The 27,311-nt window shown below is 41.8% G+C and overlaps 1 protein-coding gene across 1 annotated transcript; it reads right to left on the bottom strand.

The window, feature by feature from the left end:
* Positions 1 to 220: 220 nt before the first annotated feature.
* Positions 221 to 27,311, bottom strand: si:dkeyp-118h9.7 (sacsin). Its single transcript, XM_037539308.1, has 8 exons — positions 27,120 to 27,311; positions 26,947 to 27,001; positions 26,430 to 26,517; positions 25,139 to 25,250; positions 16,195 to 16,341; positions 12,987 to 14,427; positions 12,608 to 12,696; positions 221 to 11,463 (listed from the first exon to the last, which is right to left on the bottom strand). Exons 2-8 carry the CDS (start codon positions 26,976 to 26,978, stop codon positions 524 to 526), a joined length of 12,849 nt encoding a protein of 4,282 aa, XP_037395205.1. The 5' UTR covers positions 26,979 to 27,001; positions 27,120 to 27,311; the 3' UTR covers positions 221 to 523.

The following is a 27,311-nucleotide window of genomic DNA, read 5'->3' as shown; positions in this document are numbered from 1 at the left end:
ATAAACTGGAGTCAGGCACTCTTTGTGATATGCCTGCTACGTATTTTACAAATTTTGCCATTGTTAAACTAAAGCAGAACCAAAGGATTTAAGCCCTCCTGGAAAATTAATGTTTTGGAGATACAAAGTTTTCTAACAGCAACTCCTGCATTACTGAGGATATGTAGGACTGCAATATCGGTCATGAAACACTAAAAAGCACCACGCAGTAACTCAGAAACAGAGTTAGAAACATTTAACATTTATTATTTATTATTGAGGCAATTACAAAAGGATCAGAAAAGAATCAGTAATGCATAACGAATGAAAAGAATATAAAAGAAAACAGGAGAGTTGCAATAAGTAGAAGTAACAACAGCAAAAGAACTGGAGTAAATAAGGAATGGGATTAATCACCATTTCACTTGTGAATTTCTACAGCAGTTCTCTATTTTGATCAGGAAGAATACTGATACTGCTCCATTCACATTCTGTTAACCCAATATACAAATTCAATCAATATTCAGTCAATATACAAATACATTCAATCAGTAATATATTTGCAGAGTTTCGTCAGCAGCTCCGTTGCAATGTTCACTGCCTTTCTTGCATCTTCAAATGTGAACTGCTCGTGTGGTATGTGGGGTGATGGGTGGTAGTTTGGGTACTGAGTTTTCTTCGCATCAACACCAAGTGCACTGAGCTGGGCTACAGCACTGGGTATACCACGGAAGTGGGTACTGTAACAGGAAACCTGTTGGGCAAGGCTTGCAATCGAGCAGTTCCCTGAGTGCCGTCCACTTCTCCTGTACTCTGTGGCTATCAGGGCTTTTTCAACTGCCTGATGCACTTTAAACAGACACCATTCTGGGCTCCCTTTGCCTGTAGTTTCACTTTGAGCAGCATTGAGGTCAAACTGTGCTTGTTTGTACCATCGCTTGGCTTCCTCTCTGTTTGGCCTTGGTGTTTCTCTATAGTATGACCAGAAATTATAATACTGTCTGGAATTGTTCTGATAGAATCGCTCTCGCCCCCTCCTGTGACTCCTGGCCTCTTCATTCCATCTGGACCAATAATCTCTAAAGTCATTTGAACTGGAGAATGTGCTGCATTTAGTCTTCCCTTGCTGCAGCTCATTAATTTTGTTCTTTAGATATTTGAAGGCTTCATTGGCAAGATCTGGGTTGTCCAAGTTCTTGTCTGGATGCCACCTTAAGTAAAGGCGTCTAAGGGCCTTGCATTTGTCCTCAGGGGGCATGTTCCAGATTTCTTTCAGACTTTGGTCAATCTCTCTTTTGACCTCCTCCAGTGTCTTTGGTATAGGCCTCTTCTGTGAGGCTGTGGCAGGCTTCGGCATAATGTCCATTTCTGTGCAGGTGTCATTTGTCATTGAAGCTGATCTTGCTGCTCTCCTAAACTGATGAAGATCAGGGGAGCTCACTTCAATAAACTCATCACTCCCAGCTCTTGCTTCTCTCTTAAACTGATAAAGATCAAGGGCGCTTACTTCAGTAAACTCATCACTCCCAATCTGAATTTTATATCTTGGAGGATTTCGTCTGGTCCCTCCTGGCAGCTCATCCAGACGTTCTACAATGATGGCAAATACATATTCACTTTTTGATTCATCCTTTCTGAAGCCAACATATTCCCCTTTTTCGAAACTGTTGAGGGGGCTCATATCAAGGGAATCATGCCATTCTTCTGGAATAGGACTTCCAGGACTTGGACGGGCACCAAACCCCTCTCCTTCACTTACACTGTTATGGATTCCATTCTGTTCCAATGCTCTTTCAACGTCCTCCATGTTTTCACACAGCAAAAGCTGCCCGAGGACTGGTAGGCTTAAGGAGTTCAGGATGTTTTGAAGAAGACTATTGATTTCTTTTGTGAGATGCATAGTGACTTCATTCACTACTTTGGGAGCCATGCTATCATTGTGTTTCAAATAGAAGGTACATCCACCTTGCTGCTTTTGCACATAAACCTGTGTTTCAGTCTGGGTACCTTCCAGTGGCTCCTGGTCTAACAAAAGCTCTGTTTGGAGAGCTTTGCAACAGCTGATTTGAATTTTACCAAATGTGATTTCGCACATCTGTGCAGCATCAGTTTGTGAAACTGTACCATTGCTTTGTTCTCTGATCAAACAGATAAGACCATGACGAAACGCATAGGAGGACAAGTGATTTTCAAACCAGCCACTGAATTCACATTCCTTTCTGTAGTCGCAGCGTTCCACCTGGGCATGGACCAGGTGTTCAGAAATTACCTGAGAGAGGAGCTTGGGACAAATTTTCTGAGGAAGCAACTTCATTAGTTTTTGGTGTTCATAGTGGTCATTTCCAAGGTGACAGTGGTTTAACTTCTCGAGCAGCTTCAGCTTTGTTTTAAGTGAGTCCTCCAATCTTTTTGCCTGAAAAAACGTGTCATTGAAAAACAATGTGCTGGACTCGTAGAGTTTCCCATCTGTTGATGGGAGATAGAGTGTGATCTTGGGAAAAGTCGCTCCTTTTGAGTCCTCTTGTATCAGACAGAAAAGTTGCTGTACAGCACGTTTCACTGTTGCCTGCTGGTTTGGCTGAAGTGTTGTCTTGTTACAACACTCTGTGTGGATTTCCTGTAGAACAGTACACAACTGTGTAATTGTAGGCTTCTCTTCAACCCCAATCTTCTTGAAGAATTCTGCATACATTGCATGTTTCCCTTGAATGGGGTATAAGTAAGGCCTAAAATCATTTGGATTTGTTAGTGAAAGGACTGCTTGGCTAGCTTTCACAAGGTTTGTGTCATCTTCAGTGAGAATGAGAGGGAGGCCAGCCAAAACAGAAGCATCAAAATCCACAGACTGTAGGTATGCATATGCAATGGTGAACACTTTAGCTCTTATACCTACTAAAGTTTTTGTGCTACATAAGGATTTACAGATGTTATTTAAATGCTGCATGACTTTCTCTGAGGGAGGTTTATCAAAAGCTCCAGCATGGGTCAAGGCATCTATGTGTCTGGGAGAACAGTCTATTGAGGGCAGCATTGGCATGGCGGTCCATATGAGACACTGGTAATCAAGGTCTTTTTCCAACAGTGATCCTTTAATAGCAACAACATCTCTTCCTTGGGCGAAAGCTTTGTGATAAACACAAAGTTCTGATTCAATCTGCACAGGAAAAATAAATGTAATGGTTGCTATTCTGTGCATCAACTTTGAATTTTTCTCTGCACCCCTCTGCAAAACAAACTTGAACAATGTTGACGATCTGTGTTTAAGAACATCCAGATCAGTCTTACCCCTGGAATCTGATTCAATTTGATGAGCGAATCCAATTATTTCCTCTTCTGATACTTCATGCTTTAGTCCTAGATCCTTTAGAAGGCTTTTTGCTCCATCACTTGCATTTTGGATTTTTTTCCAGAAAGCCTCTGGTACAAACCTCTCTTTTGGAAGCATAACTTTATAAAGGTTTACAGTGTCATCAAAGAAGTATGAGGCCATCTGAAGGCAACCATGGATGTCCTCAATAAATCTGACACACCTCAGTGTTGAAGCAATTTTGTCTCGATACTGCCCATAGTCAAAGTTCTGCCGCAGCTCCACTAGCAGCCTTACTAAATTGAGCAACTGGGTCTTCGTGAACTTGTCTACAGAGGGAAGCATGAATTGTACACAGTACTTCAAATCCCCCAAAATCTGAATGTCAAGATTTTCTGACAGGTGTTCATTTACCAAACTGTACTTGAGGAAAATTACATTGCGTTCATCAAAAATGTACAAGTCAGGAAACCTTGCTTGGAACTCAGTTTTTAGAACAAATACATTTCTGTGCAAATCAATCCTTTGCCGCTTTCCAAATATTGTCTCAAACAAGGGCAAGGACATGAACATTCTCTGATACTGATCCGTGTTTCTGGACAAACTGATTCCAGACTGGAAGCAATGTTGAAGAGCATCAGCTTCACTGCCAGAAAGTACCTCAAACTGGGAATGAGGAACATGACACAACTGCTCCAAAACAGCACTAGTGTCTCTGACTTCCAAGAGTTCTGATTCTATGCATCTGTATAGAAAAACAACATCTTTGAAAAATACGTGGTTTAACACCATGAATCCAAGTTTTAGGAGGATGGCAGAAATGTGTTCTCTGCGATCATAAATAACACTGTGTAGATTACTAATTGTTTGTAGGAAATGTGTGTTCTTTTGACTTGGGCAAATGACAGGCAAAATGGGACTGTCAAAGAAGTGTTTTTTTATTTCACTGAAGACTTGATTGTTTTTTTCATTTTTGGATTCCTCTTTGGCTTGCTCATCAAAGAATTCCCACAGTTTCCTCAACCATGTGATGGTCTCTTCCTCTGCTCTGTAAAGCCCATTCCTTTGATTGGGCACTGATTTTTGGAGCCATCGCTGAAGTACTGGTTTCAAAAGCATTGCTGCCACTGGGATGGTTAACTTCTTGATGTATTTTCCTTTTTGCAAAATTTTCACGTGTCCTCTGTTAACTTGAAAATCTGCAAATTCTGACTCGCATCCCAGAAAAATGTTGGTAAACCTTGAAATTAGCCTTGGGGAGTCAGAGCTGAACTTTCTCAATGTTTGATCTTCAGTGAGGAGGAGAGGTAGCCCATTAAGGTCAACAGAGCTAGACGTCTCTACATCCGAAAGGCAAAATTTCAGAAGCTTTGAACAACGTCTTGCATCTTTGATCAAGGTCTGGCTGACAGGTAAAGGTAAATCATTAGCAGTTTGCGAGGGATCATTCAATGTTTTTTTCTTCAAATAATTGATCACCGATAAAGGACTGACTTCAGCCACTGTTACACCTGCATTTTTAAAACTGTGCTTCACTTTTTCCATCTGCCAAAAGTATGGTACCAAGTTCATTCCAGTGTGCTCCAAAACTTGGAGCATGTGATCATAGCTGTCTGGCATAAAATAAGGTAAATCCAGTGGGTCTGGCTTTGAGACACTGGACCACTTAACAATGTACTTTGGATTTGAGAGATGTGAGTGGTCATTGGCAACACTCCTTAGAGTAGGTATGACAGGAAAATTTTGTTGGTTGATTGATCTGTAGACTTCACTGATCATCTCATGCCAACTTTGGTCAACGTCTTTTGACACAAATGGAAAATACTTAAAGCAACAGTCCAATTGTTGTTTTAGAGACACTAAACTATTGGGTTTATCTTTCTTACAGTTTGTACAGAGATGGGATAGGAGGTCAGCATATAGAGGTGCAATGGTTTGTAGTTTCAGTGACTCATTCCACGTGGTCCTCAAACTCTCAGCATCCTCTTTCCATAGGTCTCTTCTTGAAAAATCCACTTCAAAGTTTCCATTCACATGCACAGGAAGACCAGTTTTGCCTGGCAATGGAAGTGAACAAAAGGCCCTTCCAGTGAATTTAGCCTCTTCTGGTTTCATGCTTACACAAGCTGCCAGGGCCACCTGAGGTACCTTGAGGTTGGAGAGGCTTCCTCTTTTCTCAAGCCTTTGCAAATTGGATCCATAACGCTCTGCAATAATCCACAGGCTTTGCCTTCGGCCAGATGAGATCAGCACATTGTACATAGTTTGACATGGAATTAACTGCCCAGATTTGAGAGAATTGTGGACATGGTTATGAAAACCCTCCCTTTTCTCTTGGGTACTCTCAGTGACTTTTTTCTCAATTAGGAAAACATTCTGTTCACTTCCATCTGCGTTGATCACATGGAACTGTAATTTTGTGATGTGTTTCAAGAAGAGAATCAGTCCCTCAGGATCTACAATCAAAGCATACAGAAGCTCATTCATTTCATGGTCTGTAACTGCATGTCTAGATATCTCAGATTTCTTTGTCATTTTTTCTGTCCTGAGGGGAAATCTGAACATGGTTCCAGACTGAAGAGCAAATTTTTCAGGAAGGAATGTATGGTAAACATCTTTGAAAGACTCTTTGAATTTGTCATCCATTAAATACATGCAGCCTGGTGACTCTTTTGTACCACTTTCCACATATTTCAGATTTGGGTCAGATACGCAGAGCTTTTCATCAGCAGTTAGTATAGAGGGGCAATCAGTCAAGTGGTAAACAGAGTTAAAACCCAGTCCAAATTTCCCAGTTCTGCCCAGTGTACCATGTTTTCCTCCTTCCCCTAGTTGCTGAATGCCTATTAGGTCTTCATCTGTAAATGTCTTGTTGTTGTATACACAAAGGGCTGGACCTTGAAGCAACTTCCATTTCTCTCCAAATATTTTTTCAGTCTTGTGCTGTCTTTTGTCCCATACGAAGTGGATTTCGGTTGCCTCTGCATCGTCAGCATTCTGTATGAGTTCCTTCAGGATATCTTTCTTGGATGGATACGCATCAATTATGTTCTTAATTCTAACAGTTAGTTTCTCATGTTGTCCAAACTCTCGAGTGAAAGGGCAAAACCCATCAACTAAATGATTCTTCAGGGTGTGGTGTCTTGTTGTTACTACACCAAAATGGCATGCGACAGGCCGTGGTAATAGTTTATGGCAAAGTTTTACCCCAGCTTGCACTGGCATCCATGGGCTGTCATTATAGTGAAGCTTACTTGCATGTGTCAGCACACCTTTTTCATCAGGTAGAAGACAGTCCCCAAGTTTAACCTTGGCATCATACAGTCCTTTTATGACTATGGAAAGACAAGTATGAAGATCTGACTTTGACAGTGGTCCAGGAAAAGTACTCATTTCCTGTAGTACAGCAACAAACTGCTCTGCTGTAAACTTATTTTTGATGCCAACACAGTTCCAAAGATTCTCAAACTGGGAGAGGATGGCTGGAAGGACATAGAGGTATGGCTTCTCTTCAAATCCCCCACTCTTGGCAACTGACCCCACACTTACAAAGTGGCCTTCAATAAGAACAAATGGGATTGACTGTGCGTGGTCAATAATAGCAGTTGGATCTCCTCCATCAATTAAATATTTGTTGAGATAGTTGTAACAGCTTTTGGCAACATTAAGAAGCAACGATTTTTCAAATGTATCCGAACGATCATGTGCCTCTTTTAATTGTTTGAGCACTGTCTTGACTGGTGGGGTCTTATTCACTCCCAATTTTGTGAGGACTGGGTTGTTAGGCTGTATAATCAGATTTGAGTGATCAACACTGAATTCTGTCATGTTCACCAAATCACAGTACTGGTAACTGTAGACTTCAGATGGCTTTTTAAGCCTGATAGTCAAATTATTATCCTGATCAATAATCCGAGCAGGAAGGAATGATATGTGTTCCAGTGTTTCCCAGTGTGGAGAACGGTCATCATATAAATGTTCATTCATACAGGCAAAGAGACACTGAAGACATTTCTGTACTTTCTTTTGGTCTTCAGTCCAAACTCTTGAAATTGTCTTCGCTCTCTCTACAACATCCTCTAACATGAGAGTATCACTCAGCATTCCCAAGCCTGAAAGGCGCTGGATTCTTCTGGGTGTGAAGTAGTCATTTTTGGTCCCATCAAGAAAGCGCCCTTCCTCTGGATCATACAAGCATGCTACTTTGCCAAGAGGATTCACAAGTTTGCTGATGAACTGAAGTTTGTCAGATTTCTGTGTTGGAATGCATGGGTTACTTTTCAGTAATGCATCAACTCCATGGTCATTCAAGTCAATCGCATTCAAAATAAGAGCATTCCTACAGTGTGGATCCATGTTCTTTAAGTTCTTGAAAACAACTTGATAGAACTCAACCCAATGAAATGTCCTCTCTTCTACCACCTCATGGAAACCACACTGAATGAAGCTGTTTCTCACCCACAATGGCAAAGGAACAGCACAGTAATGTGATTCTGTATCATTCAGGAATACTTTTATGGCAAGCTTTCCCACTGCTTCATTTCTTTCAATCTCTGGATCCAGAAATCTTGCCTTGTCAATTGAGCACCAGCTTTGTCCATTACTGAAGAGGTCAAGAGAGCGGTCTGTTGTGCATTGTGCAATGGCTGAGTAAAAAGCACTAACCAAGGGTTGAAAGGCTTTACTCACTTTTTTAGCATCAGGCCAAAATGTATAGCAATCATAGTTTTGAAGATTCCCGTGCTGGGCCATCTTCTTCAACTCCAGTAGTGTGGTGATATAGGCAGTGGCACTAGCATCTTGGAGTAATGATTTGTTCCACTCCAGTTTTGTACCAGTTTGCCAGAGAGCTTTCCTATTCGATGTGACTGCAAAAGACCCATTGAGATGAACTGGGAGGCCTGTGTCAATTGGAAGAGGAAGGAAACAAAAGGCCTGGCCAACTGCACAACTTTCATCAGGGGACCAAACATTTTCTGCTTCTTTTTGTAGAGGTACAGCAACTCCTCCGATTGGAAGAGAAAACTTGCACTCCTGTAATTCTCTGTGAAACATTCGCATGGAATCCTTTGTCCCTAAACAAGAGTAGATGAGCCAGTACTGGTTGCTGATTCTGTCAACATGCTCATAAACTATTTGTACAATGTGTGCAGTAAAGCAATCAACAACCTTGTGGCAATTTGAGTCCAGGTTTTCCATAGTGTTCCTGATGTCTTCAACATGCATTTCATTTGATATATTCATGGAACATACTACCTCTTTGGAGATTCTGAGGGGGGTCTGTATTTGTGTCTCTAGTGGAGGTATGGAAGCGCCTTCAGAAATGATTTGAAGAGACACTGAGTTCATGTTCTTCAGAAATAGCAAGGGACTTTGGGCATCATCAGTGAAGTGCTGCTGAAAAGCATGTATGTCCTCTTTGTTGTACACCTTGCAGCTAATTTCTGACTTGCAGACCTCCTCTGAAGTGCGAAATGGTAATTTAATCAGCGTACCTTTGTAGTATTTCTGGCTGCTCTTTGTCAGATCACAACCAAAAATTCCTTGATAAGATCGGAACTGTCCAGGAAACCTCCTAAACAGCCTCTCTTGGAACAAGTCAAGTTTAATTCCAGGATTTGCTTTACTTTGTATGTGCTTTTCCAGGTGGGTGACATTTGGATCAAGAATGAGAAGACTTTTACCGCTTAAAATGGATGGAATATCTGTCAAGTGATAAACAGCATTGAACCCAAGTCCAAAGTTTCCAATTTTCTCAATTTTGTTTTCTTTCGAGGCAGAACCAACTCTGACAATGTTTTTCCAATCTTCATCTGAGAAGAGCTCATTGTTAAAGGCCCAAAGGCAGGGTCCATTGCACAGGGCCATTCCATCATCAATGAGGCTTTCAGGAGGGTGTGTTCTGAAGTCAAGTAGGAATCCACATGTACTTGCTCCGGCATCTTCTGCATTTTGTATGAGTTCTTTGAAAATGTCACTAACCTCATCATACTCTTTAAGTATGTTTTTGATTCTCTGAGTAATTGGTTCTGTCTGCCCACACTGCTCAATTCCTGGACACTCTTCTTCAGCTCTTATGAACTGAGGTTTTAAAATGCGGGTACTTAGAAAAGGAACTTTGAGCCACTTTGCCGTGAGACCTAGTACCTCTTCATGAATTACATGGAACTCCTCCTTGTCTTGTCTCAGGTCCTCTAACCCTTCATCACTGATGTCACAGTAAACCGTGTTCTTCAGAGGCTCTAGGGTGAAGTTTTGGTTTTCTGCTCGGACAGGCACAGGTGTACTGTTCTTCAAAGGCTTTTCATTCTTCCGCATCCAATCAAGGATGGCTATTGACACCTTAAGTTCAGAGGGCTCCCCAAAAGGTGGATCTCTATCATCAATGCTTTGTTTTATGTCATGGAATATGTCTTCGATCTCCTCATCAGAGAGTGTCTCCTTTACACCAAACTCTTTCAGCATGTCAGCATACTGCAAAAATTCCTCTGGTACTTTCTTGATGTAAAGGCTGAGATCTAATTCATCTGGATAGACCAGCACTACATCCCGAGGTGAGACAAACTCATTCTGGCACCAGAGCCAAGTGATGCATTTCTTGCTCATCTCTTCTCTGAAATATTCAGTGTTTTCTTGTATGAATTTGTAAGTGCTGTGTACCTTGTTCTTAAATTCATAATCTGAATCTGGGTTGACCAGCAGTGGAGCCATTGATCCCAGTACACAAAGGTTCTCCAAGACCTTTTCAGCTGGAGGAGGGATAAAAAGATCAAGTTTTTGGCAGACACACTCCCTTAGCTCTGAGGTAAGCGGCATGACATGACCCACAATAGCGAAGTATTTTGAAGCCCTTATTTCAGCTGGTTTGTAAAGACCCCTCTTCTGAATGTTCTTACTGTTACTGCTCACTGAATTTGGATTTTCACAAGGCACCCACTGCATTTGAAGAAGGTCTCCTCTTTCTCCCTCAGAGAATTTTGAAAGCAAGTCATTCCTGTTTAATACACCTACAAGAGCGTCTGCCTTTTTGAAAGCTTTATTTCGAGAGTGGATATGGAGCTTTTGGATTTGTGAGACAACATGAAGAACATTGGTTGGGGATATTTCTTCTTCTTTTGTTCGTAAACCAAGTTGTCTCAAGCTCTGAAGAATCACCTGGGTTCTGTACACTTGTGGAAGAAAGAAATCTTCCTCAAAAAGATCTTGGAAGATTTTGTTTGTGGGATCGAAGACACTTGACGGTTGCTTGCGCTCCCCGTGTTCAGTTTCAATGAAACTGAGGTTCCTACTCTTCCTGAGCAATTCCTCACTTTGTGAGAGTAGGACATTTCCATGATGCAGTATCCAAGTCATTATTTTCTCTTCCTCTTCTTTGTTAAAAACCTTTCTTTCAATGCAGTCTACCAAGTGAACAGCCAGCTGAGCTGCATCCAGAAGGTCAACCTTTAGGAGTATCAAAAGTCTACGGTCTGCCTCATTTGCACACTGCACAGTGGTCTCCGGCACAGGCAAATCTGTCGGAATGGGTGGGTTAGACTTTAAAATAACTGCCTGTCTTGACTCAACAGCAACATATTTTCCAGACATTAATCTGAAGAGAGGCAGAGCTGATAGTAACTGATTTTCACCATGAGAGATACAATCCATAGAAGAGATGTATGTTTTAAACTCTTCTTTTTCATGAAGTGAAGCAGAGGCAATGCAGCTAACGACCTTGTCACTGTCTGTGTTCAAAAGCACTTGCAAGACATTCTTCGGTGAAGTTGTGAGAACGTAACTTTCAACGTCATGGTGCTTGAGACATTCATCCTTCTTAATGACTGTGCCTCCCACTATCTTCACCACCTTCTGAACTTGATCTGGCAAGGTGGACCCTCTGCTGCTCTGAAAGATCAACGTGGGATTCTTCTCCAGTTTTGCTAACAGTGTAGAACTGCCTGTTTTCTGAAGTGGTTCCAAAGGTATTAAAGGCATACCGATGAACTCATTTAGCTCTTCCCAATGAGCATTCAGAAATTTCCAGAATTCTGTCAGCCATGTCTTTGGTGGATGACCATCTTTAGCATAATTCCATTTTACATGACCTTGCGTCTCTTTCCAGTCTCTGGGTAAATGTTCCTTGGCAAACGATGCAACGTTCTTCATATCCAAATTAATTATTTTGTACAGGTCTGGATCTGGAATGGAACACAGTATGTACACGATCATATATACACCTGTCGAAAAGGATAACTATATTTACAAGGAAGTAAACTTTGCATAAATGATCACAGATCCTCATAAAACATCTCATACAATTAATACAGATTATTAACTGTCATTAGGGCTGGGATGAGTTTTAAAAAATCAATAATTTGGGATAAAATTATAGATATTTTAATTATTTAAGACCGCAGGCATTTTGCAGTTAGCCAAAAGCTCACACACACACACACACACACACACACACACACACTTGAGGTCTGCTACCTGCTAGTCCTATGATCAGGTTTTGGACCAGGTTTAGGCCGATTTTTCGTGCACAGCATCGGGCTTGGGTTTGTTTTCTAATGATTGATTTTTTTATGGAGTAGATTTGTTTTTATTTGAGAGAATATGTATGTAAACTATGCAAATTTCATAGTCTTGTGTTCAGCCAGGTTTACTAACTCGGATGTCAAACTGGATTATTTCCGGGTCACATCTATGGAGAGATTAGCGTTTTTCCTCATGCAAAACTGAATTAAATACATAAATGCCTTTCCATATTTGCTTATTATTTGAATCAGGTGAGGCAGATCACTGGAGTGCTGTGGTCTGCAAGGACTGGAGTCTGACGCATGCTAACTTGTTGCCAGAGATGAAATAAAAAGAACAAGGGAAACTGTTTAAAACTCCAAAAGTATCAGGGACAATTTTAATGTGGAAACATTATGACCTGGTCATTACATCAAAAAAAAAAAAAAACACACTGTTCACATACAGTCTATAGTGTAATAACAAAAGTGTATTGGATCTTGATATCAAAGTTGCAGTGCGTAAAAACTTTAAATGCCTCCCAACGACTAAATGCTAAACAAAAATTTATACTGAAAACTGTTTTCCTGTAAGTCAGCACTCCAGTGACATGCACTCATGCTGTGGCTCACAGGACGCCTCACTGCTGGAACGTGTAAAAGAAGTAAAATCCTAACCGGAATTTCAGGTCATGGATCGGAGCGCAGAACTACAAATTCTACATACTGACTTTGTGGCAGTTACCGGTAATTAACGATAAATGGATAGGTGATCCCAGCCCTAAATATGCAAATTTCAAATGATTGAAAGCATAAATGTCCATACTTGTCATGGCCATTTGTCTGAGACGATGGATTGTGTTGCTGTTCAGGTCATCACACAAAAATCTCTCCTTGCAAAAAGGCAGCAGCGCTCTAGGACAGAACAATGCCCATGTTACAAGGCCAAAAGATGAAGATACATGGAAGATGAATTCTAAGTTCTAAAAGGTGTCTAATCAGTGTAGCTCAGGGGTGCTCAACTCCAGTCCTGGAGGGCTGGTGTCCAACACAGTTTGTTAGTTTCCCTACTTAAACAGATCTATTAAACCAGCTTTTAACAGGTGTGTTAAATCACGTGAGTTTGAGCAGGAAAATCACCAAAGTGTGCAGGACACCAGCCCTTCAGGACTGGAGCTGTGCCGCCCTGGTGTAATTACTCTTACCTTGAAAACTCCTCATTGTCAATCAAAGCTGTGTCCTCCTCCTCATTGGTAAATGACCTGAAACTCCCATCACTAAGTGGCAGAAGCTGCAGACCATGTAGCTCCTCATACTTCCCATCACTGAGCACATACTCCAAGAGGGACAGTTTGTCATCCTTGGAGACATTTCCAATCTCGGTTTTGCGGAGCACAGTTCTAACAAAGCATGGTGTCACCCATTGCAGAGTAGCAGGTTCTGTGAAAGCTCTCTGTATAGCTTTCAACACATGTTCAGGAACAGTGACAAGGTTTTCTCTTTCTGCAATCAATAACCGTGCAACTGCTGACATCGTGTCTGTATCCGTATTGTTGGTTGGGAAAACAGCCTCCGAAGCAGCCACCCAGCTTTCCTCATTTGCGGCAAGAGAAAAGATGTCTTTACCTGTGAACAACTGTTTATAAACCTCCATTGCAACCTCATGCCATCGGTCCCTTTGTTCAGTCTTGCTCAGGTCAGGCCAAAGACTGTACACAGTGCTGGCGGGCAGCATTGACTTTCTGGAAAATTGAATGGCATCCTGGATTATCTTGAGATATACATGAGGAAGAACCTCCTTCTTCAGAAGCTCATTCCACATTGCAGATTCATCATTCTTCTGGTCCTCCTCCTGCCACTTGATGTACCTTCGGTTGTCCGTAAGGCCAAAGCATGCGTTAACATTAACAGGGAGGCCTGTGTTATTTGTCTCATTGTTTGGAAGGGGCAGAAAGCAGCTCAGTCTTCCAGTGACACCTGTTTTGATTTCGTCGCACTGAAATGCTACATCAACCTGAGGATGAAAACTCAGCTTGTCAGCAAGGGTGTCAATCTCCGGTACACGTCCTTCCATTAGGAGACAGGTCGTCACTAGCCACTTGGTCTTTGTTTCAGGCTCAGATGGTGAAACACAGCACACAGTTTTAAAGCTGGTTACACCTTCTACATATTCTCTTTGGAAATCGTGTGCCTCGCTTTCTTGAGGGAGAGGACTTGACGACGAGACAGAAACTTTCATCGTAACGTTGTCAGTGCCATTTGTGTCAATGTGCATCAAAGAAATGGATGTCACATTTCTCAGAAACAGAAGGCTGATCTCGGCATCTGCTATGAAACTGTCAAAGAGCTGCTCAACCTTCAGGGAGTCGTATAAATTATCGGAAATCTCAGAAGCTTCGCTGCGAAGCGGAAATCGAAAAAGTGTTCCCTTGAAGTACTGCTCACTGATTATTTTCTCCCAAGCACAGTCGCAGACCAGACCAACAATATCTTGAAAAGGCTTGAACTGATCTGTGTATTCCAGAAGGTGCTTTCTGTCCTCCTCATCTTCCAGTGACCATCGGTAGCCCTCCCGCTCGTCATCGAACATCGTCTTTTGTGGGTCAAAAACAGCAAGGTGTTTGGAACTGAATACACATGGCAAGTCTACAAATGAATAAAAGAGAAATGTGAGTGTTTGTATGTCGCTGTTGTCAGAACAAAACCTTGTATGTCCAAAATGGTAACTTTACAGGCAAAGGAAAAACATTACTTTCAATGTAAGTCAATGGAACCAGAGTTTTCATCAAGTCATTTCTGGCCATTTATTTTGGTCCATCCTTCATGAAATTCAGACACAGCATTATACAACTTTGTTTCCTGCTTCCAAGTTCATGATGTTTTGACATGCAGGTTCATGACAAAAGCCATGCAATGTAGACCAAGAAAAATCACACTCGCTGAAATTGCAATGTCTAAATTAGTGATTAAAATGCACATAACACATAACATAAGCACATAACAACAACACAACTGGATGAGTGAGAAATCCGACCGGCTCCCTCGGGATTAAGCTGGATTAGATCAGGAGTCACAACCCAAATGTTAAGAAGAGCAATTTTGTCCTTTCAACAGAAATCAGACCACCTTCAGAGCTGCAACATTTAATGCCCAGTATGTCTCTGAGTGTGGTAATGTCCTCGTATATGTTAGGTTAAAAATATATAAACGAGAGCGCAGACTTACTTCGCTCTGCTTTAAGCTTTAGCTCAGCTATAACCGCTTTCCTCCCATCTCCACCAGAAAACCTTTCCTTACAATAAGAGCAGCTTATTGTAAAATGTCTCTCAACGTTCGGCCGGCTGTTTCAAGAGGCTGAAGACGCTTCTTGAAGCTGCTCCAGCTTCTGGTTTGAATTTTCCCATTTCACCTTAAATTCTGATTGAGGCGGTGAATGTAAATACAGCATCCTACCAATGTGGGTGGAACTCAATTTGGGATAAAATTAAATAAATCCCCAAAAAATAAAAAAAAGTAAACTGCTGCAAATAAATGAATGACTGTGCCATTTCTTTCGCTTCGCCAAGAAACATTACCTGCTAACACAAACCGTCGGAAGTAAGAATCCAGAAATGTGAAAAGGGTCCACATTTTTCCCCGACACTGATATTAAAACCTCGATTACACTTTAAACTGAAGCATGTCCCTATAGACGATGATCTCAAAGGAGGCTATCCTGCTGAAACTACTCAATCTAACAGGACAAACTACAGGGTTAACAACATCACATCACACAATGTGAGCTAGTACCGTTTCAGGATAGGTTTATTTCCCTCTAATATTCTATCTATTTCTGCTAATAACAGTGCAATACTCAAACCCATCGATACCAATACCAAACTATTACCCGTATTATTGTATATTGTCGCTGTTGCGCAAAAACCTCGTCTCCACTTTTGTCATTCTTTACTTTTTACATACGTATATCATTTGAAAACTCTATACTCTAAAAAGGGATTATGGTAAATGACAACACACCTACTTGTGCTACACATTTGAGCACTGTCATTATTTCATGACTCAACACATTCTGTGTTAAAAGTAACACGCTGGTGTGTCTAGTTGGAGAATGTGGTTTTTAAGACATCCGTGTGATGAGTTCAATATAAAGTATCTCAAAATTTCATGATGAACAGAACGACAGAAACGGTCCAGAATTACTGGGAGAAACTGGTCAAACTTTAATTACAAATTAAGAATGTGTTTTTTCTTTCTCCTGCAAAAACCCCCCCAAAAAACATGACGTTCTTGTGACAATGTGCTAATCTAGAGAGCAGGGAAAGTGCCGGGAAGAGAAAAGCACCAGAGAAACTGTAAACTGAGAAAACTGCCTACAGCAGACCCGGCATTATTTCACAATCGGGGTAACTTCACCTGTGACGTGGTAAACGGAGTTGAAGCCAATCCCAAATCTCCCCACTTTGGTTGGATCGTCTTGCTTGATGCTCCTTCCCGCTCGCTGAATGCCCTCCCAGTCTTCCTCAGTGAACGCTGCATCATTGAAAGCGTAGAGAGCAGGTCCTGCCAAAACAGTAAAGGGGTATGAATACCAGAGCTCCAAACTCTTTTCAGAACCATCCCAAAAACATTGGCATCACTGGAGATCCGTACAGAACTCACCACTGTGAGCTGTGTGTGAAAGTTGGGTGGCCCTCTTTAACGGTACGAAGGGAAACGCACTGGTTGATTTTTATTTATAAGACACTCTCCGGTCATTCGCCAGAATACATCACTTCACTGATGAATACAAATAACAGGAATTATCAGACTCGCTCTAGTAACTGGATCAGCTGCCAGGTACCAAGAGCTTTTACTGAACTGGGAAAATCTGCTTTTAGTCCCAGCACCAGCTGGAATTCACTACAGGACGCACTAAAACTCGGCTCACTGGCGTCACTCAGTCATTTTAAACTTTTAATATCAAACTTCAGACAGCCTGGACCTGTTTTACTTAATCATATTTAATCGTAACTTTTATTTCTGTGTTAGTTCTCCTTAGTTCTTTATCTCTTTTTATTTATTTATTTATGTCCTCTCGCCCTGCGATGGACTGGCGACCTGTCCAGGGTGTATCCTGCCTTCCGCCCGAAGACTGCTGGGATAGGCTCCAGCACCCCCCCGCGACCCTGACGGAGAAGCGGCTTAGATAATGGATGGATGGATGGATGGATTATGTCCTCTCATTTTATTTTTAAGTTTTTTTATCATTACTTTTTTTAATTTGTGATATTGTATTATTACCTTACTAATTTCTTATCTACTTTTGATCTCAATTTCTTACCATTTAAATCTCAAGTTCTATTTTTTTATCTACTTTTATCTTTTATTCACTCTTATTTTAAATTTTCTTTTCATTTAAAATGATTAAATGTAGTTATTATTTTCTTTGTCATGTCAATCCCTGTTTTTGTAAATGCTCGGCTACATTGAAAATGAGGGTTGCCCTCAATGTAATTCCGAGTCAAAATAAAGGTTGATTGATTGATTGATTGATTGATTGATTGATTGATTGTAAGCCACCCCAATGTGAAAGCTCACCAACCAAAATTGAAGCTGTTTTGTTTACATTTTTCCTTAGAATTTTTCCTTAGAATTTTTGTATCACCATATTATGGATTCCTAAAAAATGTTTTTTTTTTTTTTTTAGAAATAGGCAGAATACAAGCTTGGCACACATGCATAAATACAGACACACAGTGCATACAGAACCAGGTACTGACCCCACTGAACCCTGTGTTCAGTCGCCCAGAGCTCTTCTTGCAATAGCTCTTAAAATGATTAAATATTTAAAAAATGACTAGAATGTTGCTACTCTTCAGAAACAGCATGCTTTATAACGGGCATCAGAAATAACTAGTAAACAGTAATTATAAACAAATGTTGACATTTGCATTATCATCAGTTTACGACTGCCTTTAGAACGAAAACAGAGAAACATCATCACTGTGCTCTGGAACGTAATTTGGGTCTGAAAGGGTTAAATGCTCAAGCGCTAAGAGACACTGTTGGTTAATCACTGAACACAACAAACAGAGAGACTAATACAACATAAAATCTGTCTGTTTCAGACTCAAACGGTCAGAATTTAAGGTAAAGAATGGACATAATGGTTAGCTTGTTGTAATGTAGTGTAAAGGCTCATGTTATGTAGTGTTGAAGTGAGGAGAGCAGCTGCTGGAGTTTTGGGAGAGGAACGTTGCCCCATTCTTGTCTGATGTGGGATTCTAGCTGCTCAGTTCTGGGTCTTGTTAACTGGATTGTTTGTTTCATGATGCACTAAATGTTTTCTGTTGGTGGAAGGTCTGGACTGCACTCAGGCCAGTTCAGCACCTGGACTCTTCTTCTGTGAAGCCTTGCTGTTGTGATGGACGCAGTATGTGGTTTAGCATCGTCTTGCTGAAATATGCACTACATTTACGGCATTTGGCTGAAGCTCTTATCCAGAGCGACTTACAATTTGATCATTTTTACACAGGTAGGGGGAGGTAGTGTTAGGAGTCTTGCCCAAGGACTCTTATTGGTATAGTGTAGGGTCTTTGCCAAGGTGGAGATTGAAGCCCAGTCTACAGCGTAGAAGGCAGAGATGTTACCCACTACACTAACCAACCATATGCAAGGCCTTCCTTGAAGGAGACGCTGTCTGGATGGGAGCACATGTTCTAAAACCTGTATACTGGTCAGCACTGATAGAGCCTTTCCAGATGTGTAAGCTGCCCACGCCATAGGCACTAACGCAGCCCCTGACCATCAGAGATGCAGGCTTTAGAGCTGTGCGCTGATAACAAGCTGGATGGTCACTCTCACTTTGGAAACATCTGGTTTCCAAAAAGAATTTCAAATCTTGATTCATTTGACCTCAGACCAGTTTTCCATTTTACCTCAGTCCTATCTGAATGAGCTCTGGCCCAGAGAAGACGGCAGTGTTTCTGGATCGGGTTGACGTGGCTTCTTCTTTGAACGATTCAGCTCTAACTTGCATTTGTGGATTGCAGGGTGACCTGATTTCTGGAAGTGGTTCTGTGTCCATGCAGTGGTTTCCAGTACAGAATCAGGCCTCTTTTCAATGCTGTGCCGCCTGAGGGCCCAAAGATCACGAGCATTCAATACTGACCGCTGGCCTTGTCCCTTGCATGCAGGGATTTCTCCAGATTCTCTGAATCTTCTGATGATATTATCTACTGTAGGTGGTGGGATATCAAATATCTTAACAAATAACTTACCTTGGAAACCTGTAAGACATACATGTAATACTCTCTACTTTATATGCTGCAGTTGTGCTGAGTAAAGATGTAAACTCTGAATATCACTATGTTAGAGTATCTTTAATGTGGTTTAAGACCTGTATTTGAACACTGTGATGCGTGTGGATGTTTCCTTATACTCAGATAGCCAAGCCCGTCCCTGTCCCGTCCCTGATGGAGAAAAGTGGAAGGACTGGCCTGACCTGTTTCTGTAAAGAGGATTAAAGCTTCCTAAGAAGAACACATTATGATTTCAGTTTCCAGAGAAGAACTTCTACAATAACTGCTGAAATTTCCTTTACTTCAGGGATAAAGAAATTAACGCGCTTTCTGTTTAGTTAACTGTTAAACATAGAAGGCCCCTAATTCTAACCCTAGATGTGAAAGGAAGGAGTTTTAGGAGCATGTTGCATGTTAGAGTTAGTGATCAGCTAAAGTGATCAGCTAAAGAATCCTCCCCAAAAAACAAGCACAGCACTGATAAAGTGATACGTTTTCTAGCCACGTCATCTGCAACACAGCATTCTCAATAACATTCATTACTTTCCAGAAGCTCAGAAAGAACAATATAACCCCCTGTTAGCAGCATTTTGGGAACCTTTTGGCCAAAAACAAGACATTTGTTTAACCATTAATAAACTAAAACAGCAAATACACCGTGAGGAATGAAGCTTCTGTGCAGGAACATTTTTCTTTCATCAAGGTACAAACAATGTAGATGTTCCCTCAAAGGTTCAGTGGTTTAAGGTCTGATTCTGAACCTTAAATCAGTTTTCCCAGGTGAAAAGTTGGTATTTGTACCTTTTCATAAGCAAATGTTTTAAACAGAGCAGTAGAATAAAAGCCTGGAGGCGAGGCGAGGCGGGGTGTGTGGAGTCAGTCCAGCTTAGAACAGATCATTTCAGTGGATTGTGGTTCAGTTATGTTCCCTGACTTTTTTCCAAGAGTGTACCTGCAATGAATGTAATGTAAAAGTTGCTTCTTTTTATTTTAAGAATGTTGCACGTTTCACGTTTTTGTGCAAAAAGTGAAATCCCTTTTTTTTCTTTAAATGGTTAACTTCTCTTGGAAAGATTACTTCAATTATTTCAGGCCCTGACAGACCAAGCCCTCTGCTGGCTGTCAGATGCTGTCAGGCCGTTAGTCTCCTGTAATTTGTGTGGCATGTCCCTCACTGTTGGCTCCAGTCACCTCATCAGGCCTGTTTTGGCTGATGGAACATGCTAAATGTGCTCTGGCGGTCGGTCATGAGAAAGCACACGAGAAGAGAGAGCAGAGCGAGTAAACAGGCACCTCAAGAGAGCAGAGAATACCGAAGTTTCATCACTAGAGAAGAGCGTTTTAACTACTACTGCTTTGTAAATGAGCAGCATTTCGATATCGTACTCCCAACAGGATAATAATTAACACTGTTATGGATAAACATGGATACACAAGACCGCTGAAGATGTTCTGATACACGCCGAATAAAAAAAGTCTTCCCTACCTACAGAACGCCAAGCTAAAGGTGGTTTACATTCATTTTTACAATACAAGATGTAGCTTAAACATTGACATTCAGATAAGATAAGATAAGATAAGATGTGCTTATTGTCATTGCACAGTGTAAAGTGTTCTATGAATCAGTGCCAGTAAAGAGCTGTAGTGGAGCACTGGAACAGTGTAAAGTGTCCTATGAATCAGTGCCAGTAAAGAGCTGTAGTGGAGCACTGGAACAGTGTAAAGTGTCCTATGAATCAGTGCCAGTAAAGAGCTGTAGTGGAGCACTGGAACAGTGTAAAGTGTCCTATGAATCAGTGCCAGTAAAGAGCAGTAGTGGAGCACTGGAACAGTGTAAAGTGTCCTATGAATCAGTGCCAGTAAAGAGCAGTAGTGGAGCGCTGGAACAGTGTAAAGTGTCCTATGAATCAGTGCCAGTAAAGAGCAGTAGTGGAGCACTGGAACAGTGTAAAGCGTCCTATGAATCAGTGCCAGTAAAGAGCAGTAGTGGAGCACTGGAACAGTGTAAAGCGTCCTATGAATCAGTGCCAGTAAAGAGCTGTAGTGGAGCACTGGAACAGTGTAAAGCGTCCTATGAATCAGTGTCAGTAAAGAGCAGTAGTGGAGCACTGGAACAGTGTAAAGCGTCCTATGAATCAATGCCAGTAAAGAGCAGTAGTGGAGCACTGGAACAGTGTAAAGTGTCCTATGAATCAGTGCCAGTAAAGAGCTGTAGTGGAGCACTGGAACAGAGTAAAGTGTCCTATGAATCAGTGCCAGTAAAGAGCTGTAGTGGAGCGCTGGAACAGTGTAAAGTGTCCTATGAATCAGTGCCAGTAAAGAGCTGTAGTGGAGCACTGGAACAGTGTAAAGTGTCCTATGAATCAGTGCCAGTAAAGAGCAGTAGTGGAGCGCTGGAACAGTGTAAAGTGTCCTATGAATCAGTGCCAGTAAAGAGCAGTAGTGGAGCGCTGGAACAGTGTAAAGTGTCCTATGAATCAGTGCCAGTAAAGAGCTGTAGTGGAGCGCTGGAACAGTGTAAAGTGTCCTATGAATCAGTGCCAGTAAAGAGCAGTAGTGGAGCGCTGGAACAGTGTAAAGTGTCCTATGAATCAGTGCCAGTAAAGAGCAGTAGTGGAGCACTGGAACAGTGTAAAGTGTCCTATGAATCAGTGCCAGTAAAGAGCTGTAGTGGAGCGCTGGAACAGTGTAAAGTGTCCTATGAATCAGTGCCAGTAAAGAGCAGTAGTGGAGCGCTGGAACAGTGTAAAGTGTCCTATGAATCAGTGCCAGTAAAGAGCAGTAGTGGAGCGCTGGAACAGTGTAAAGTGTCCTATGAATCAGTGCCAGTAAAGAGCAGTAGTGGAGCACTGGAACAGAGTAAAGTGTCCTATGAATCAGTGCCAGTAAAGAGCAGTAGTGGAGCACTGGAACAGTGTAAAGTGTCCTATGAATCAGTGCCAGTAAAGAGCAGTAGTGGAGCGCTGGAACAGTGTAAAGTGTCCTATGAATCAGTGCCAGTAAAGAGCTGTAGTGGAGCGCTGGAACAGTGTAAAGTGTCCTATGAATCAGTGGCAGTAAAGAGCAGTAGTGGAGCACTGGAACAGTGTAAAGTGTCCTATGAATCAGTGCCAGTAAAGAGCAGTAGTGGAGCACTGGAACAGTGTAAAGTGTCCTATGAATCAGTGCCAGTAAAGAGCAGTAGTGGAGCACTGGAACAGAGTAAAGCGTCCTATGAATCAGTGCCAGTAAAGAGCTGTAGTGGAGCACTGGAACAGTGTAAAGTGTCCTATGAATCAGTGCCAGTAAAGAGCAGTAGTGGAGCGCTGGAACAGTGTAAAGTGTCCTATGAATCAGTGGCAGTAAAGAGCAGTAGTGGAGCACTGGAACAGTGTAAAGTGTCCTATGAATCAGTGCCAGTAAAGAGCAGTAGTGGAGCACTGGAACAGAGTAAAGTGTCCTATGAATCAGTGCCAGTAAAGAGCAGTAGTGGAGCACTGGAACAGTGTACAGTGTCCTATGAATCAGTGCCAGTAAAGAGCTGTAGTGGAGCACTGGAACAGTGTAAAGTGTCCTATGAATCAGTGCCAGTAAAGAGCAGTAGTGGAGCACTGGAACAGAGTAAAGTGTCCTATGAATCAGTGCCAGTAAAGAGCTGTAGTGGAGCGCTGGAACAGTGTAAAGTGTCCTATGAATCAGTGCCAGTAAAGAGCAGTAGTGGAGCGCTGGAACAGTGTAAAGTGTCCTATGAATCAGTGCCAGTAAAGAGCTGTAGTGGAGCACTGGAACAGTGTAAAGTGTCCTATGAATCAGTGCCAGTAAAGAGCAGTAGTGGAGCACTGGAACAGTGTAAAGTGTCCTATGAATCAGTGCCAGTAAAGAGCAGTAGTGGAGCGCTGGAACAGTGTAAAGTGTCCTATGAATCAGTGCCAGTAAAGAGCAGTAGTGGAGCGCTGGAACAGTGTAAAGTGTCCTATGAATCAGTGCCAGTAAAGAGCTGTAGTGGAGCACTGGAACAGTGTAAAGTGTCCTATGAATCAGTGCCAGTAAAGAGCTGTAGTGGAGCGCTGGAACAGTGTAAAGTGTCCTATGAATCAGTGCCAGTAAAGAGCTGTAGTGGAGCGCTGGAACAGTGTAAAGTGTCCTATGAATCAGTGCCAGTAAAGAGCTGTAGTGGAGCGCTGGAACAGTGTAAAGTGTCCTATGAATCAGTGCCAGTAAAGAGCAGTAGTGGAGCACTGGAACAGTGTAAAGTGTCCTATGAATCAGTGCCAGTAAAGAGCAGTAGTGGAGCGCTGGAACAGTGTAAAGTGTCCTATGAATCAGTGCCAGTAAAGAGCAGTAGTGGAGCGCTGGAACAGTGTAAAGTGTCCTATGAATCAGTGCCAGTAAAGAGCTGTAGTGGAGCGCTGGAACAGTGTAAAGTGTCCTATGAATCAGTGCCAGTAAAGAGCTGTAGTGGAGCGCTGGAACAGTGTAAAGTGTCCTATGAATCAGTGCCAGTAAAGAGCTGTAGTGGAGCGCTGGAACAGTGTAAAGTGTCCTATGAATCAGTGCCAGTAAAGAGCTGTAGTGGAGCGCTGGAACAGTGTAAAGTGTCCTATGAATCAGTGCCAGTAAAGAGCAGTAGTGGAGCACTGGAACAGTGTAAAGTGTCCTATGAATCAGTGCCAGTAAAGAGCAGTAGTGGAGCACTGGAACAGTGTAAAGTGTCCTATGAATCAGTGCCAGTAAAGAGCAGTAGTGGAGCGCTGGAACAGTGTAAAGTGTCCTATGAATCAGTGCCAGTAAAGAGCAGTAGTGGAGCGCTGGAACAGTGTAAAGTGTCCTATGAATCAGTGCCAGTAAAGAGCTGTAGTGGAGCGCTGGAACAGTGTAAAGTGTCCTATGAATCAGTGCCAGTAAAGAGCAGTAGTGGAGCGCTGGAACAGTGTAAAGTGTCCTATGAATCAGTGCCAGTAAAGAGCTGTAGTGGAGCACTGGAACAGTGTAAAGTGTCCTATGAATCAGTGCCAGTAAAGAGCTGTAGTGGAGCACTGGAACAGTGTAAAGTGTCCTATGAATCAGTGCCAGTAAAGAGCTGTAGTGGAGCGCTGGAACAGTGTAAAGTGTCCTATGAATCAGTGCCAGTAAAGAGCTGTAGTGGAGCGCTGGAACAGTGTAAAGTGTCCTATGAATCAGTGCCAGTAAAGAGCAGTAGTGGAGCGCTGGAACAGTGTAAAGTGTCCTATGAATCAGTGCCAGTAAAGAGCAGTAGTGGAGCGCTGGAACAGTGTAAAGTGTCCTATGAATCAGTGCCAGTAAAGAGCTGTAGTGGAGCACTGGAACAGTGTAAAGCGTCCTATGAATCAGTGCCAGTAAAGAGCTGTAGTGGTGTTCAGTCGGTTCTACTGAGCACAGTGCCCTATAGAAAGTCCTTGTCAGTGTGTGTGTTTGGAAGTGTTCAGTTCCCGTACGGTGAAGCTTGAAATATCATTTTGTATATTGTGGAACTGTTCCAGCAGTTTTGTGCTCCAGCCCAGTAAAAGGTGATAATACACTATCAATTGAAGCAATGGAAGAACCCTTTTTTGGTGTGATATAGAGCCCTTTTCAAAAGGCTTCTTTCTAGATCCACACATAAGACATTATCCATCAGTCTAAAGAATCATTTCATGGTGCAAAGAATGCTTTAATCATATAAAGGGATCTTTGAGTGTTCATCATTCTATATAGAACCATGTTCTCTGTTAAAGGACCCTTGAAGAACCATCATTTTTAGAGTGTAGTTTAAAAATACAGTTTTGATTTGACTGGATCTTGATGGACGCAAGTGAAAAAAATAGACTTGAAGCATAAAAACAGAGAGGATGAAAAGTTGTTTGCGTTGGATAGACATAAGATGCGTGTGCACCAGTTCGGGCAGAAACGCTCATTAAAATAGATGCAGCTTCTGTGAGGATGACCAAAAGCATTCTGAGAACATGCTCGTTTGGAAAGACCAGCGAGTTTGGAAAGCCTGTAGAATACAGACTGTGTTCAGTTCAGCGCTATACATGAAAATATAAGATTAACCAGCAGTGTTTCACCTCCCTTTTAAAACGTTCCAGCATCTCTACCTTGGTACTTCCCGAGAGCTTCGCTCCACACGCTGCGAGCGCCGTATCTTCTCTCGTCGTAGATGAACACGGTTTTTGAAGCTCCTGCATCGTCTGCGTTCTGTATCAGCTCCTGCAATTTTAATCGCAAAATTCAAGACACAACAAAAAAAATATGGTCTAAAGTCATCTGCCATTTACACTGAACAGCACAAACAACAGTGGTATTTATTTACAATGCAGCTTGTGCTAAAGTAATTATAAAAACATATCATTTTTATAATAAATATTGCAATACACAGTAATTGTGCACTAAAATTTGCCAGCAAATTCTATATGAGTGTGCTTTCTATAAAAGATGTGCTGTAGACTGAGCATGACTGTATTTATTTATTTATTTATTTACCAGATTTGTACCCTAAAAAGTATTCGTCGTGCTCCCTAGTAATATTAATTTCACAGTAGAAGAACTTTAAAAAGTAAAAGGTATTGAAAGATGGAAAAAGAACTAAATGCCAGAGGAAGCAATGTTTTACATGTTTACAGTAAATTTGCGTTAAAATTCCCCCCTCGGAAGTAAAGAAAACGATCCTTAATGTCTGACTGTGAACCTCAAACACGTTTCAAAGGCACCGTGAAATCAAAACTGGCCTTTTTTAATCCTGTTAGTCCATGTTTTTGCTCATGTTCAGCACATATTATTTCAAAGTCGTGACAGTCTTGTGTGATCTCTTATTAGACTGTATTCCCTTTGGCGCCGCCTTAAGGCTTTTTTTTTTTTTTTTGATGATTTCACTGTGAACCTGGGCAGAACCAAATGATGTTACACAACAATATCATGTTTCACCCTCCAGTCCTGACCCTCTCTTCCTTGTTACACTCAGAAATGGTTCATGGGACAGAAGCAAAGTGCATTAATCTAGCATTCATGTTTACTTTAAAGGCCACCTTTAAAGAAAGGACGAAGCTGCTTCATTAAGTCTCGCTGCTGCTGGAACACAACCGCATATCCCCATTTTTATCCTTTTTCAGTTTCTGACACAGTCTGAGAGTGGCTGTGTCCCTTCACATTGTGTGCAAATTTCAGGATGAATGGACCAAAAGAAACGGCCCAAAATCACTTGAACAGACGTCTGGTTCCATTGACTTGCATTAAAAGTAAGGTAGGTTTTTTCCCTCTCCTGTAAAGTTACCATTTTGGAGATTCGAGCTTTTTTCCTGACAGCAGCGATGTCTTATTACACCATCTTACATTTGATGATGACGTTATGCCACAGATATACATAAAAATCATAAACAACAAGAGAATTACCTTCAATATCTGTCCTCCATCAGGGTACCGTCTCAGAATCTCCTTCAAGTAGTCAATGAAGGGCGGGGAGGTAGCGCCAAACGCGTTTCTGAGAGGAAGGGCATCAAAGCTTTATTAGCCATATGTCCACACACCACAAAAAGACCCACACCCACACACACACACACACACACACACACACACACATACATACAAATATATATATATATATATATATATATATATATATATATACACACACACACACACACATACATACAAATATATATATATATACACACACACACACACACACACACACACACACAAATATATATATATATATATATATATATATATATATATATATATATATATATATATATATATATACAGGAAGTTAAAGTTGGCTTCTAATTCGAATTTTCCGTTCCACCTTAAATGGTGCAGTAATTACAGGCACCTGCCTCATCATTTAAGGTGGAACGGAAAATTCGAACAAGAAGCCGAATTCAGCTTCTTCTTCTTCTTTACTCACTTTTTCTCCCTCTGTTTTCCTGACCGACTCATCTCGGGTCCACCGTTATGACCTCCTGCAGGCACAAAATGTCATAAACGGCTTTATTTCACAATAAAAGTCCGAATAGACGCTCAAACGTTCATGAAACACTGAGCTAAAACCAGTGAAGGGTATAAGAGTGTCACACTCGCCTCTCCGTCTCGGTGGTCCTCACCCGCTGCTGCTGGAGGAGACCATCTCCGCCGCGTTCCGGGGAGAAGTGGCGAGCCAGGCAGCGGAGAGTCCGGAAGATGGGAGCCGAGTTTCGCTTTACTGCGAATCCGCCGGCCTTCGCTGAAAAACGAAAGCTTAGCCGCTGCTCCAGTTTCCCTCTCCCCCTCCCG

The sequence above is a fragment of the Pygocentrus nattereri genome, chromosome 6, assembly GCF_015220715.1.
Source record: "Pygocentrus nattereri isolate fPygNat1 chromosome 6, fPygNat1.pri, whole genome shotgun sequence".
Taxonomy (NCBI): Eukaryota; Metazoa; Chordata; class Actinopteri; order Characiformes; family Serrasalmidae; genus Pygocentrus; species Pygocentrus nattereri.
The sequence above is the reverse complement of the archived record's forward strand: the minus strand, read 5'-3'. Positions and strand labels throughout refer to the sequence as shown.